The 12,342-nt window shown below is 39.4% G+C and overlaps 1 protein-coding gene across 4 annotated transcripts in view; it reads left to right on the top strand.

The window, feature by feature from the left end:
* The window catches only part of RAD18 (RAD18 E3 ubiquitin protein ligase), a 109,149-nt gene that overhangs the window by 17,821 nt on the left and 78,986 nt on the right, over window positions 1-12,342 (top strand). For all 4 annotated transcript variants that reach the window (XM_064593144.1, XM_064593131.1, XM_064593142.1 and 1 more), the window contains exons 3-4: window positions 3,735-3,796; window positions 5,433-5,503. In XM_064593144.1, the coding sequence (XP_064449214.1) occupies window positions 3,735-3,796; window positions 5,433-5,503 (133 nt within the window). The remainder of the gene's footprint in view (window positions 1-3,734; window positions 3,797-5,432; window positions 5,504-12,342) is intronic.

Below are 12,342 nucleotides of genomic sequence, written 5' to 3' on the forward strand. Positions count from 1 at the left end.
CCAAGTGAGGACACTGTTAGTAGGCAGCCACCTACAAGCCAGGAAGAGAGTCCTCACCACAAACCGACCATATTGGCATCTTGATATTGAACTTCTAGCCTCCAGAACTGTGAGAAAATTAATTTCTTTAAGGCACCAGTCTATGGTATTTTGTTATTTTGTTTTGGCAGCCCAAGCAGACTAAGACATCTAATTCCTCCCTCCAGCACTTTGTATCATTGATGTCATTCATTCCACTTATACATAAGCACACATAAGAATGAATATATATATATGTGTGTGTGTGTGTGTGTATATATATATATATAAAAGAAGAAACTGGAGAAACAGTTTGAAGAAACTGTTACCTGTTAGATCAATTAAGAATAAGAAAAATAAAAGTTTTTATTTTACCTGTATTTATTCCTTCTCCAGTGCCTTTCCTTTGTTTATATAGATCCAGGTTTCTTTTCTTTTTTTTTTTTTTTAAGATTTTATTTATTTGACAGAGAGAGAGAGAGAGAGAGACACAGCGAGAGAGGGAACATAAGCAGGGGGAGTGGGAGAGGGAGAAGCAGGCTTCCTGCAGAGCAGGGAGCCCGATGTGGGGCTCCATCCTAGGAACCTGGGATCATGACCCCAGCCGAAGGCAGACGCTTATTGACTGAGCTACCCAGGTGCCCCGTAGATCCAGGTTTCTGACTTAAATTATTTTCCTTCTCTCCGAAGAACTTTTTAAAGCATTTCTTGTGATGCAGGTCTACTGGGAGTGAAGTCCCTCAACTTTTACTTGTCTGAGCAGGTCTGTTTCTCTTTCACTTTTAAAGGATTATATCACAGGACATAAACTTCTAGGTTGGTAGTGGGTCTTTTCTCTCAATACTCCATTCTTTTCTTGATTGTATGGTTTCTGAGAAGTTGGATTTAATTCTTCTCTTTGCTTATCTATAGCTAAGGTGTCCCCCCACCTCCGGCTTCTTTCAAGATTATTTTCTTTATCTTTGATTTTTTGCAGCTCAAATATGAGGGTTTTGTGGGTTTGGAGGTTTTTTTTTTTTTTGGAATTTTTCCTGCTTGGTGTTCTCTTGGCTTCCTGCATCTCTGGTTTGCTTTCTGACTGTTCGGGGGGAATTCTCAGTCATTATTGCTTCAAATATTTCTTGTTTTTTCCCCCCTCTTTCTTCTCCTTTTGGTATTGCTATTACATGTATATCACACCTTGTATATCCTGCTACAAAATGCTAAGTACTGTTTTTTTCCCCCCGTCTTTTTCTTTTCAGTTTTGTAGTTTCTATTGAGATATTCTCAAGTGCAGTGATTTTTCTTTCAGCTGTGTCTTATTTATTGAGACCATCAAAGGTATTCTTCATTCTGTTACAGTGTTTTTCATCTCTAACATTTCCTTTTGATTCTTTCTTAGAATTTCCAGCTCTCTGCTTACGTTACCCATCTGTTCTTCCATGTCGTCAACTTTGTCCAGTTGTTTTAAATTCCTTGTTTTTTAATGCCAGCTTTCATGCCATATTTGGCTATGATTCTGATGCATTCAGTTTTTCAAGCTATGTCTCTTGCTTTTTAGTATGCCTTGTAGTTTTTTCCTAATAACCAGTCATGATGTACCAGGGAAATGGAACTGTAATAAATAGACCTTTAGTAACATGGCCATGAGATGTCAGAAGTGCAGTGCTCTGTAGTTCTATGATTACGCCTGTCATTAAGTGAGTCTGTGCCCCGGACTGTGAACTATGCAAGTGCTTCTCAGTTTGTTCCTCCCCTTAGCTGGGACAGGATGAGTAGAGGTAGCTGGAGTCCATTATTTCCCTTCCCCCAGATCAGCTGGGCTCTGAGTATACCCCAGAGACTTGGGTCTGGTAAAGTAGTTTTCTCTTGAGGGCAGGCCTTGTTAAGAAGAACTGAGTGGGGGTGCCTGGGTGGCTCAGTTGGTTAAGTGACTGCCTTCTGCTCAGGTCATGATCCTGGAGTCCCGGGATCGAGTCCCACATCGGGCTCCCTGCTCAGCAGGGAGTCTGCTTCTCCCTCTGACCTTCCTCCTTCTCATGCTCTCTGTCTCTCATTCTCTCTCTCTCAAATAAATAAATAAAATCTTTAAAAAAAAAAAAAAGAACTGAGTGCTCTGGTGTATTGCAAAATGATTACTCACCCCCCGCTCCCCCGCAGAAGGAGCAGGGGATTTTTCAGATTGTCACTTTTGAGTACCTGGTAGAACCTGGAGCTGAAATTCATGTATGTGTGGACCTACCCTATATCTTGGACCCCCTGGAGTTTTTAACTCTCAGACTCTTCCCTGCTGAGTTTCCAGCAATTTGCCAATTACAGTTCAGGTCTTCCTGCCCCAGCGCTGGTTCTAGTAGAGGCTCTTTCTCTGGTTCTTGTGGAGGTTTCTGCTCTGCTAAGTTCTGGTTCTCCATATCCAGCCTGTCTGGCTCTCTAGTTTGGGAGCAACAGTTTGTCCTGTAACCTCACTTCTCTGATGGAGCTAAGAAGAGCTGATTTTTCAGTCTTTTTACTTGTTTACTTGTTACAGTTGATTTTTCAGTCTTTTTACTTGTTATTAGATGGAGATGGGGTGATGACTTTCAAACTCCTTACCTGTAAACCTGGAAACCAGAATTTCCCCTTTATTTGTCTTTGCTTCCACACAAAACTTAATTAACCCATTGCCTGTTTTATCTTCTCTTTTAACGTGTTCTTTCATTTTTCCTCCTCGTTGCTCTTGCTGAGGCTGCCACAACTTGTTCATTTCCTGGATATCTATACCCGAAATCATACAGTCTCCTCCTCTTTAAACTGAATCCTTTTTAATGAGGCCCCTTCACTAAGCTGAATTTGGACTGATAGCAAATTAGCTACCATTAAGGGACCATTCTATTTAGTCACAATTTTTTTTCCTTTGGGAGATTATTTTATACTGCTTTGGGTGTGAAGAATTTAATTAATGCCGATTTCCTGCTTAAATCCTTAGGATTTATTACACTGAATGGTACTGAAATTACCTCACTACTTTGTTGGCTCCTTAAGGTCAAGAACCTTCCCTTATGTATTTTTCTTTTCTTAGTGCTTGCCAAAAAGTACTTGTTATATGTGTTTGATCAACGTCATTTGTAGAGTTAGGATGTAGAAATCCCTAATTGATAACCTAGGTATATATTATTTCTTAACATGTGTATAAATCTTATCTCAAAATTTATATTTTAGATTGTTAGGCATAGGGATATCTGACACGTTTATACAGTATCCATCCCAGGTCTTACATGTATGTTTCCTACATTTTATGGGGTTGTGATATCCTAGGGACTCATGATTATTATTATTTGGTACATTTCTCTCTCCTGAAAATGCAGTTTCATGACTTTTGCAAGTATGCATAGGTAGAGTAGAGGTGTTAGAATTTTGAGATTATAGTGATATGCCTTAGATGATGGAAATATTCTAGGGCTTAAGTCAGATTTTTTTTTTTAAAGATTTTATTTATTTATTTGACAGAGAGAGACACAGCAAGAGAGGGAACACAAGCAGGGGGAGTGGGAGAGGGAGAAGCAGGCTTCCCACGAAGCAGGGAGCCCGATGTAGGGCTCGATCCCCAGACCCTAGGATCATGACCTGAGCCGAAGGTAGATGCTCAACGACTGAGCCACCCAGGAGCCCTTAAGTCAGATTTTGTTAGAAGTCAGATTCCTATATTATTAATATAGCTTAACTAATTTATTATGTTGCATTTGTTTTTTTTTTTGCAGACTGTTCTCTCTGTATAAGAAAATTTCTGTCCTATAAAACACAATGTCCAACTTGTTGTGTGGTAAGTTTTTCTTTCTGGTTTTTTTCTTGTAAACTTAATTGATTGATGCAAATATTTCTGTATCACATATACACAAAAGCCCAAGGGAAGAGGTATAATTATTGAATTAAGCTACATAAAAGACATTTTCAGAAAGGACCTCTAAAACACATATATGGAGAACTGGGCTTTATGCAATTTTTCATAAAGATTTCTGATAACCTGAATATATTTTAGGAAGTGGAAACTAATTCTAGGATCAGGATGTAGCATCCTTTAAATCTTATGATCTATGTTTTTATGGCTTCATTTGCATAGGATTGGTATTTAAGTATTTGTGTGGAAGGCAAAGGTTTATGGCCATTGGGCCAAGCCGAGCCTAACTGGTCCCTTACTTCTTTTTTTTAAAGATTTTATTTATTTATTTGTTTGTTTGTTTATTTTATTTGGTTTTTTTTTTTAAGATTTTATTTATTTATTTGAGAGAGAGAGAATGAGAGACAGAGAGCACGAGAGGGAAGAGGGCAGAGGGGGAAGCAGACCCCCTGCTGAGCAGGGAGCCTGATGCGGGACTCGATCCCGGGACTCCAGGATCATGACCTGAGCCGAAGGCAGTCGCCCAACCAACTGAGCCACCCAGGCGCCCCTGTTTGTTTATTTTAGAAAAAGAGAGAGAGGGGGAATGGGGGGAAGGGGCAGAGGGAGAAGGAAGAAACTCAAGCAGACTCCGCACTGAGCATGGAGCCTGACACAGGGCTTGATTTCACAACCTTGAGGTCATGACCTGAGCTGAAATCAAGTCAGGTGCTTAACTGACTGAGCCACCCAGGCGCCCCATAACAGTCCCTTACTTCTTTCCCAAACCAGACCTTCATGGAAAACAGTAGGAAATTTGATGTTAGAGTTTCTGAAGCATTTCAAGTAGGCAAAAAGGTAGGTAAAAAGGGCAAGTAAACATCAATAGGAATAAAGGAAAAAGAAGAGACAGTGAGGTCTAATAGAAAGGATACTGGGACTTATTGAAGGGTTTGGGTTCTGGTTTGGTGCCTCTGGTAGGTACATGGTGTTAGGATATCATGGAACTTCTCTGAACTATTTCCCTACATTAGAAATGATGCAGTTTGGCTTCCAAGTTTAATCTCTTTACAACTTGGTGTCTTGCCATTGCCAAGGTGGTATCATCAGGGAGATGAACTGAATACCATTCATGCCAAATAACTACGAAATCTGTCATTTTTCTGTTTCATTCCTGAACACCAACCTTGTTTTTAAACTTTCTTGTAACACCTAATGCCTCTCCCTATGTGGTCACTTAAAAGAGCATCTCTGGTCTGCTTTTTCAGGAGAAATTTTTGAGATGGCAGTTTGAATAAGGATCCTTGCTCATATTAGGTTTTATCTTAGTTGGTACAAAACATATACGATTTTATCAGAGGCTGTGGAGAACTTCTCTCAGACTTCCAGTCAGCAGATGCTGATTCACTGTTTTAAAATTCCATATTAGTATGAGATAAATGAACTTTATTTTGAGGCTTTCCTGTAAGACTTAGTGGGATGGGGAGTCTCAGGAGGATGGGTCACACATTTTCAAAACAAGATTATGACAAGTTATTTTATTATTTCTGACCTTTTTCCATCTGTTGTTTTTCCTTTCTAGACAGTCACAGAGCCGGACCTAAAAAATAACCGCATATTAGATGAACTGGTAAAAAGCTTGAATTTTGCACGGTATGATTTAATTTTGTGACTAACCCCTAACTGCTCTGCCCTTTTATATGAGTCCCCTCTTTACTGTGTGAACTTTTGGGGATTAGAGAATGCAGGGTTGCATATTTTGGGTAAAAGAAAGGAAGCAACAACAGTCATTAATCACTCATGGACAATCTAATGGTAATAATATTTTCTTCCTTTACTTAACAAAAGTCTCATCATGAAAAACAAAGTTAAAATGCAGATTTGAGCACTTACTTTTGGGTACTAAAAAGATGCTCCAGCTTCATCTTTTATTTTTCCTGTCCTACCCCTAGAATCATCCATTTTTCCAAGGAGCCCTGGTTCCTTTTATTGGAGAATGGTATTTAGAATCAGGATCTGGAGCTAGGTATGATCATTGTTACTGAGATGTCATTGCTTCCAAGCTCTCAGTGAACAGAGCTGGGTAACATATGCATGTATACATATGTGTGTACTAACCCATTTGTACACGCTTATCTATGATCGTATCTGTGGCTGTTATATATTAACCCATTAATTCTTTTTTAAATTTTTTAAATTTTAAATTTTTTTTTTAAAGATTTTTTTAAATTTATTTGACAGAGAAAGACACAGCGAGAGAGGGAACACAAGGAGGGGGAGTGGGAGAGGGAGAAGTAGGCTTCCCGCGGAGCAGAGAGCCTGATGTGGGGCTCGATCCCAGGACCCTGGGATCATGACCTGAGCCGAAGGCAGACGCTTTAACGACTAAGCCACCCAGGCGCCCTTAACCCATTAATTCTTAATCTGATTTACTCAGCATGTATAAGATGGTGTGCCATGTGAAATAGGTAATTGCTGGTACTTTATACAGCTCAGAAATGTAGCTTTACTTCTTAGCATGATGGTGAAAGAGTTTGGTCTCCCAAAGAGATATAAAAAGGCATATTTTACCAAACATTCTCTTGAATTATTTTTAGTTTTAATCATGCAAATCAATCAGGAATTTTTATTATGAATATACTGTGTATAGTTAATAGGTGCCCATCTCCTTAAGTATATGACTTCTTAGCTGTTGGGACAGTTTTAGAGGTATATTACATTGGTTCTGAAAATGTAAAGAGGTTTCTTCCAATAGAATCACACATTTATTTCATTGGATTGTGTCCTGAAAATGATCAGATTTAGTCCTCTGAACTTGCCTAATATGACATTCTGGAGATTGGCCTGGTTAGTCATTTCCGTAAACAGAGTCCTAAAAAGATGCTATTTCCTAGATTAAGAAACTCTGAGAGGGCGCCTGGGTGGCTCAGTCAGTTAAGCAACTGCCTTTGGCTCGGGTCATGATTCTAGGGTCCTGGGATCGAGTCCTGCATCAGACTCCCTGCTCGGCGGGGAGCCTGCTTCTCCCTCTCCCTCTGCCTGCCACTCCCCCTGCTTGTGCTCTCTCTCTCTCTGACAAATGAATAAATAAAATCTTTAAAAAAAAAAAAGAAAGAAACTCTGAGAATTTCTGATTCTTATAATTACAGTTGTTGCTTTTCTTATTTTAAAGTCTTTCACCAGTTAGATTTTGAGAAAGGATGTCTTTAGAAAGAAAATAAAAAATATTTTCTTAAATTTCAATTCAATTTAATTAACATATACTGTACTGTTAGTTTCAGAGGTAGAATTCAGTGATTCATCAGTTGCATATAAGACTCAGTGCTCATTACATCAAGTGCTCTCCTTAATGCCCATCACAGAATTACCCCATCCTCCTACCCACCTCCCCTCCAGCAACCCTCAGTTTGTTCCTTACGAGTCTCTTATGGTTTGTCTCCCTCTCTGTTTTCCTCTTATTTTATTTTTTCTTCTCTTCCCATATGTTCATCTGTTCTGTTTCTTAAGTTCCACATATGAGTGAAATCATAGGATATTTGTCTTTCTCTGACTGACTTATTTCGCTTAGCATAATACCCTCTAGTTCTATCCATGTCATTGCAAATGGCAAGATTTCATTCTTTTTGATGGCTGAGTAATATTCGTGTGTGTGTGTGTGTGTGTGTGTGTGTGTGTGTGTATCACATCTTCTTTATCCATTCACATGTCAATGGTCAACTGGGCTCTTCCCATAGTTTGGCTGTGGTGGACGTTGCTGCTCTAAACATTGGGGTTCCTGTGCCCCTTCAAATCACTATGTTTGTATCCTTTGGATAAATACCCAGTAGTGCAATTGCTGGGTCATAGGGTAGTTCTATTTTTAACTTCTTGAGGAACCTCCATACTGTCTTTCCCTGTACCTGCACCAGTTTGCATTCCCACCAACAGTTTAAGAGGGTTCTCCTTTCTCTGCATCCTCACCAACATCTCTTGTTTCCTGAGTTGTTACTTTTAGCCATTCTGACCAGCGTGAAGTGGTGTCTCATTGTGATTTTGATTTGTATTTCCCTGATGCTGAGTGATGTTGAGCACTTTTTCATGTGTCTGTTACCAATTTTTGTGTCTAGAGAGGAATTTATTAGCTGTTTGATTTTCCCCGAGATAGTAAAATTGAATCTCAAGGCTTATTTTTTTCTTAGCTGGTACTGAAAGTATAATGACTTTCTTGCTAGGATGAAGGGAGTGTCACAAAGCAAGCTCCTGTTTGTTGAAGAGAAGTGATCAGTATCTTTGGGTTCATAGGCCTTTTGATAACTTAAATGGAGGCCTTGGAATGATTGAAGTCGCTCCTATCCCGCCTCCTTCCAAAAGGAATAGGTGGTTTAATTATTCATTATAGTGGGTGTGGCAGGGAGAGAAGCCTTCTTTGTGGATTTGGGATGGATTTTATTATTTCTTTCTCCTTCTGCCTTGGAATTGCCTTATGGTGGACATTTGTCATATCTAAAGTGCTGTGGTACTTCATTTGCAAAATCAGTAGGGATGAAATTCAAGCTAATCCATTTCAGTGCTTGTTTGACATCTGGTTTAAGATTGATGAGGAAAGAAGTTGAATCTTATGACTAAAATGTAAGACATTTGTGTTGTTCATCAATTTTGTTTCTTCTCTGTCATTGCCATTTTAATACATGATGATTTTGAAAACTTTAATATTCTAAACTGAAATAAAAGAGTATTGGAAATAATTCCAATAAAATAAATAAATAAATAAATATAAAATAAAATAAAATGTTTAAATTCTTAAACTTGGAGTAAGTACCTGGAGAAAAATTTGTACCTTGGTGGGGATAAACTAAAGCAGTAAATGATGCACTACACTCTCAATTTGTAAAAATGATATTGATGTAGACTGGCTACTACACAAAAATACAGAAGCAGTATTTTCTTACTTAGATCAAGAATGATATTCCACTTAGACAAAAATATTCTAAACAATTTTGTTCAACACCACAGTTTCTGAAAAACATTATTTTATTTTAAAGATTTTATATATTTGTTTGTCAGAGAGAGAGAGAGGGCATGCACAAGCAGGGGGCTCAATCCCAGGACCCTGGGATCATGACCTGAGTCCAAGGCAGACGCTTAACCAACTGAGCCACCCAGGTGTCCCAGAATTTAAACATTTTAGATGATAATTGTAATAGATAATTCCTTTAGCATCTTATAAAAAGTATATAGAATATACCTTTTCTTATGGTATAGTTTGAAGCATACTGGCTTTGGATTCAGGCACAACTGGGTTCTAGTTCTGGCCCTTCTAGTTGTGATATGACTGTGATCAAAATATTAAACCTCTCTGGCCTCTGTTCCCCATCCGAAAAGTGGGAATAATATTATTGATACTTTCAGGGATTGTTGTAAGGATTAGAAATGAAGAGTTATACTGAAAGATACCTAGAACAAAGGAAACTAAGGAAAGATTGCTGTCATTATTATCATATATATTTTATCTGCATTTATACTGTCTTCCCCTATATTATAGATTGATGCCCTAGGGTGTTAATAAGAATTTGTGCTTTGGTGGGCCTCTGCCTCTTTAACCAAATAGTCCTAGACTGCTCTTTGCATGTTTTGGATCAGAACTGCATTTGCAGGGACTTTTACTAGTTAATGAAGTCCATGGACTTGATTGCATGGATTTCATGACTGCCTGTGTCTACCCAAAGACCTATTTTGATTCTTGATTCTTGGCTGCGTTCTGAAGAGGTAAGGTTATTGTATAGTTAACAAATGGGCAAGATTTTCCTGTACTTCATGGAGTCACAGTTACTCTGAAGGTCTGTAATTCACCCCCAAAATCTGAGCATTTATGATGAATGCTATTAGGCGTTATAATACCAACTCTCTTTAAGTTAAATTTATAGGAATGATGGAAATGAAAGGAGAAGTTACCAATTTAGTTTAAGTATCCATTTTGGAATTAATATTTTCACACAGGTCATATTTAAGGTGTATGAATTGCAGGAGTCTCATGGTTTTAAATACCATGTGTCTATTCATGGCTTCCAAATTTATATCTTCAGCTAGGTCTCACCCCAAAACTTCACACTCATATATCCAACTGCTTACCTCATATTTCTGCTTGGACCTCTTCAAAGCAACTCTTGATTCTCTATGCTGCCTGCCGTCCTCCACTCCAAATGTACTGCTCCCACAGTCTTTCTCATCTCGTTAAATGGCAGCTCCGTCCTTTCATTTGCCCAGACCAGAAACCTCGAAGTCATCCCTGACCCTTCCCTTTCACACTTAATCTGTCATTCCGTCAATAAATCCTGTTGGCTTTATCATTAACAGACTTCCCGAAACTGAAGCTTTTCATCACCCTGCCCAAGCCAGTGTCAGCTTGGACTTCTGTGATCACTTTCTGGTGGTCTTATTTCTGCTTTTGCCCTCTGATAGTCCTACTGAGGCCAGCAACCACAGTGATCCTTTAAAAAGGGGTCCTTTAAAAAGTCACATCCTACTTAATATTGGCCAGAGGTGGTATCCCATCTCATTTGGAGCAAAAGCCTGAGTCCTCTCCCCTCAGTGGCAGTCCTCTCTCCCTTTTTGACTTCCTCTCCCACTTCTCTGCCCCTCCTTTATTCTGCTCCAGGCGCGTTTGACTGTTTCTCAAACATGTCAAACATACTCCGTGTTTGACTGTTTCTCAAACATGTCAATCATACTCTGACCCTAGAGACTTTGTACTTAATGTTATTTCTTGGTGAAACAGCGTTTCCCCAGATAGTCACATGGCTTAGTCCTTCAGTTTCTTCCGGCCCTGTTTTTCATAAGTCATGGTCTCAGTGAGGCCTTCTGTGACCATCCTGTAAAGAGTATCAAGCTCATTCCCTCCTCATGCATGGCTTCACTGGCTTCATTTTTTTGCCATAGCACTTTCATATGTCGTGAGCATCTCCGGTCTCTTCCCTTACTACAGTGTAAGTTTTGTGAGGACAGTTTTGTTCTTTGTTATATTTCCACTGCTGAAAGTACCCCAAAAGTAGTGGGCACATGAAGAAGTTAATGAGTTTCAGTTTTGGCGAGGGGCATAATGTTATCATTGCAATAGTGCAACTGTCTGCCACCTTTTTTTTTTTTTTAAAGATTTTATTTATTTGACAAAGAGCACAAGCAAGGGCAGCTGCAGGCAGAGGGAGAGGGAGAAGCAGGCTTCCCGCTTAGGGGGTAGCTCCATGTGGGGCTCGATCCCGGGACCCTGGGATCATGACTTAAGCCAAAGGCAGACACTTAACCCACTGAGCCACCCAGGCGCCCCTCTCTGCCACTTTTTTTTTTTTTATCAGCATATACAATTATACCTTGTTTTATTGTACTTTGCGTTACTGTACTTTGCAGATATTTCATTTTTTGACAAATTGAAAGTTTTTGGCCACCCTGCCTTGAGCCAAGTCTATCAGTATCATTTTTCCAACAGCATTTGTTCACTTTGTGTCTCTGTGTCAAATTTTGGCAATTCTTAAAATATTTTGGAATTTTTCATTATTATTTGTTATGATGATCTGTGGTCAATGATATTTGATGTTACTATTGTAATTGTTTTGGGGCTCCACAAACTACAGCCCATATATGACCACAAACTTAATTGACAAATGTTGTATGTGTTCTGACTGTTCCAATCACTGGCCATTTCTCTCCCTCTCCTTGGATCTCCATATTCCTTGAGACACAACAGTATTTAAATTAAGCCAGTTAATAACCTTGCAAGGCCTTTAAGTGTTCAAGTGAGAGGAAAAGTCACATGTCTCCCTTTAAACCAAAAACAAGAAATGATTCAGCTTAGTAAGGAAAACATGTTGAAAACTGAGATGGGCTGAAAGCTAGGCCTCTTGTGCCAAACAGCCAAGTTTTTGAAGGAAATTAAAAGTGCTACTCCAATGAACACAGGGATAATAAGAAAGCAAACAAACTCACTGCTGATAGGGAGAAAGTTTTAGTGGTCTGGATAGATCAAACCAGCCACAACATTCCCTTAGCCAGAGCCTAATGGGGAGCAAGGCCCTAACTCTCTTCAGTTCTGTGAAGGCTGAAAGAGGTGAGCAAGCGGCAGAAGAGAAGTGTGAAGCTAGCAGAGGTGGTTCATGAGGGTGAAGGAAAGAAGCCATCTCCAAAACATAAAAGTACAAGGTGAAGAAGCAAGTGCTGATACAGAAGCTGCAGCAAGTCATCCAGGAGATCTCGTGGAGATCATTAATGAAGGTGCCTGCACTAAACAGATTTTCACTGTAGACAAAACAGCCTTCTAGTGGAAGAAGAGGCCATCTAGGACTTTCATAGCTAGAGAGAAGTCAATGCCTGGCTTCAAAGCTTCAGAGGATTGGCTGACTCTCTTGTTAGGGGCTAATGTAGCTGGTGACTTGAAGTTGAAGCCAGTGCTCATTTAGCATGCAGATAATCCCAGGGCCCTGAAGAATTATGCTAAATCTACTCTGCCTGTGCTCTATAAATGG

The sequence above is a fragment of the Mirounga angustirostris genome, unplaced genomic scaffold (assembly GCF_029215605.1).
Source record: "Mirounga angustirostris isolate CCGP_5_RB_7025 unplaced genomic scaffold, mMirAng1.0.hap1 SCAF_1, whole genome shotgun sequence".
NCBI classification, from domain to species: domain Eukaryota; kingdom Metazoa; phylum Chordata; class Mammalia; order Carnivora; family Phocidae; genus Mirounga; species Mirounga angustirostris.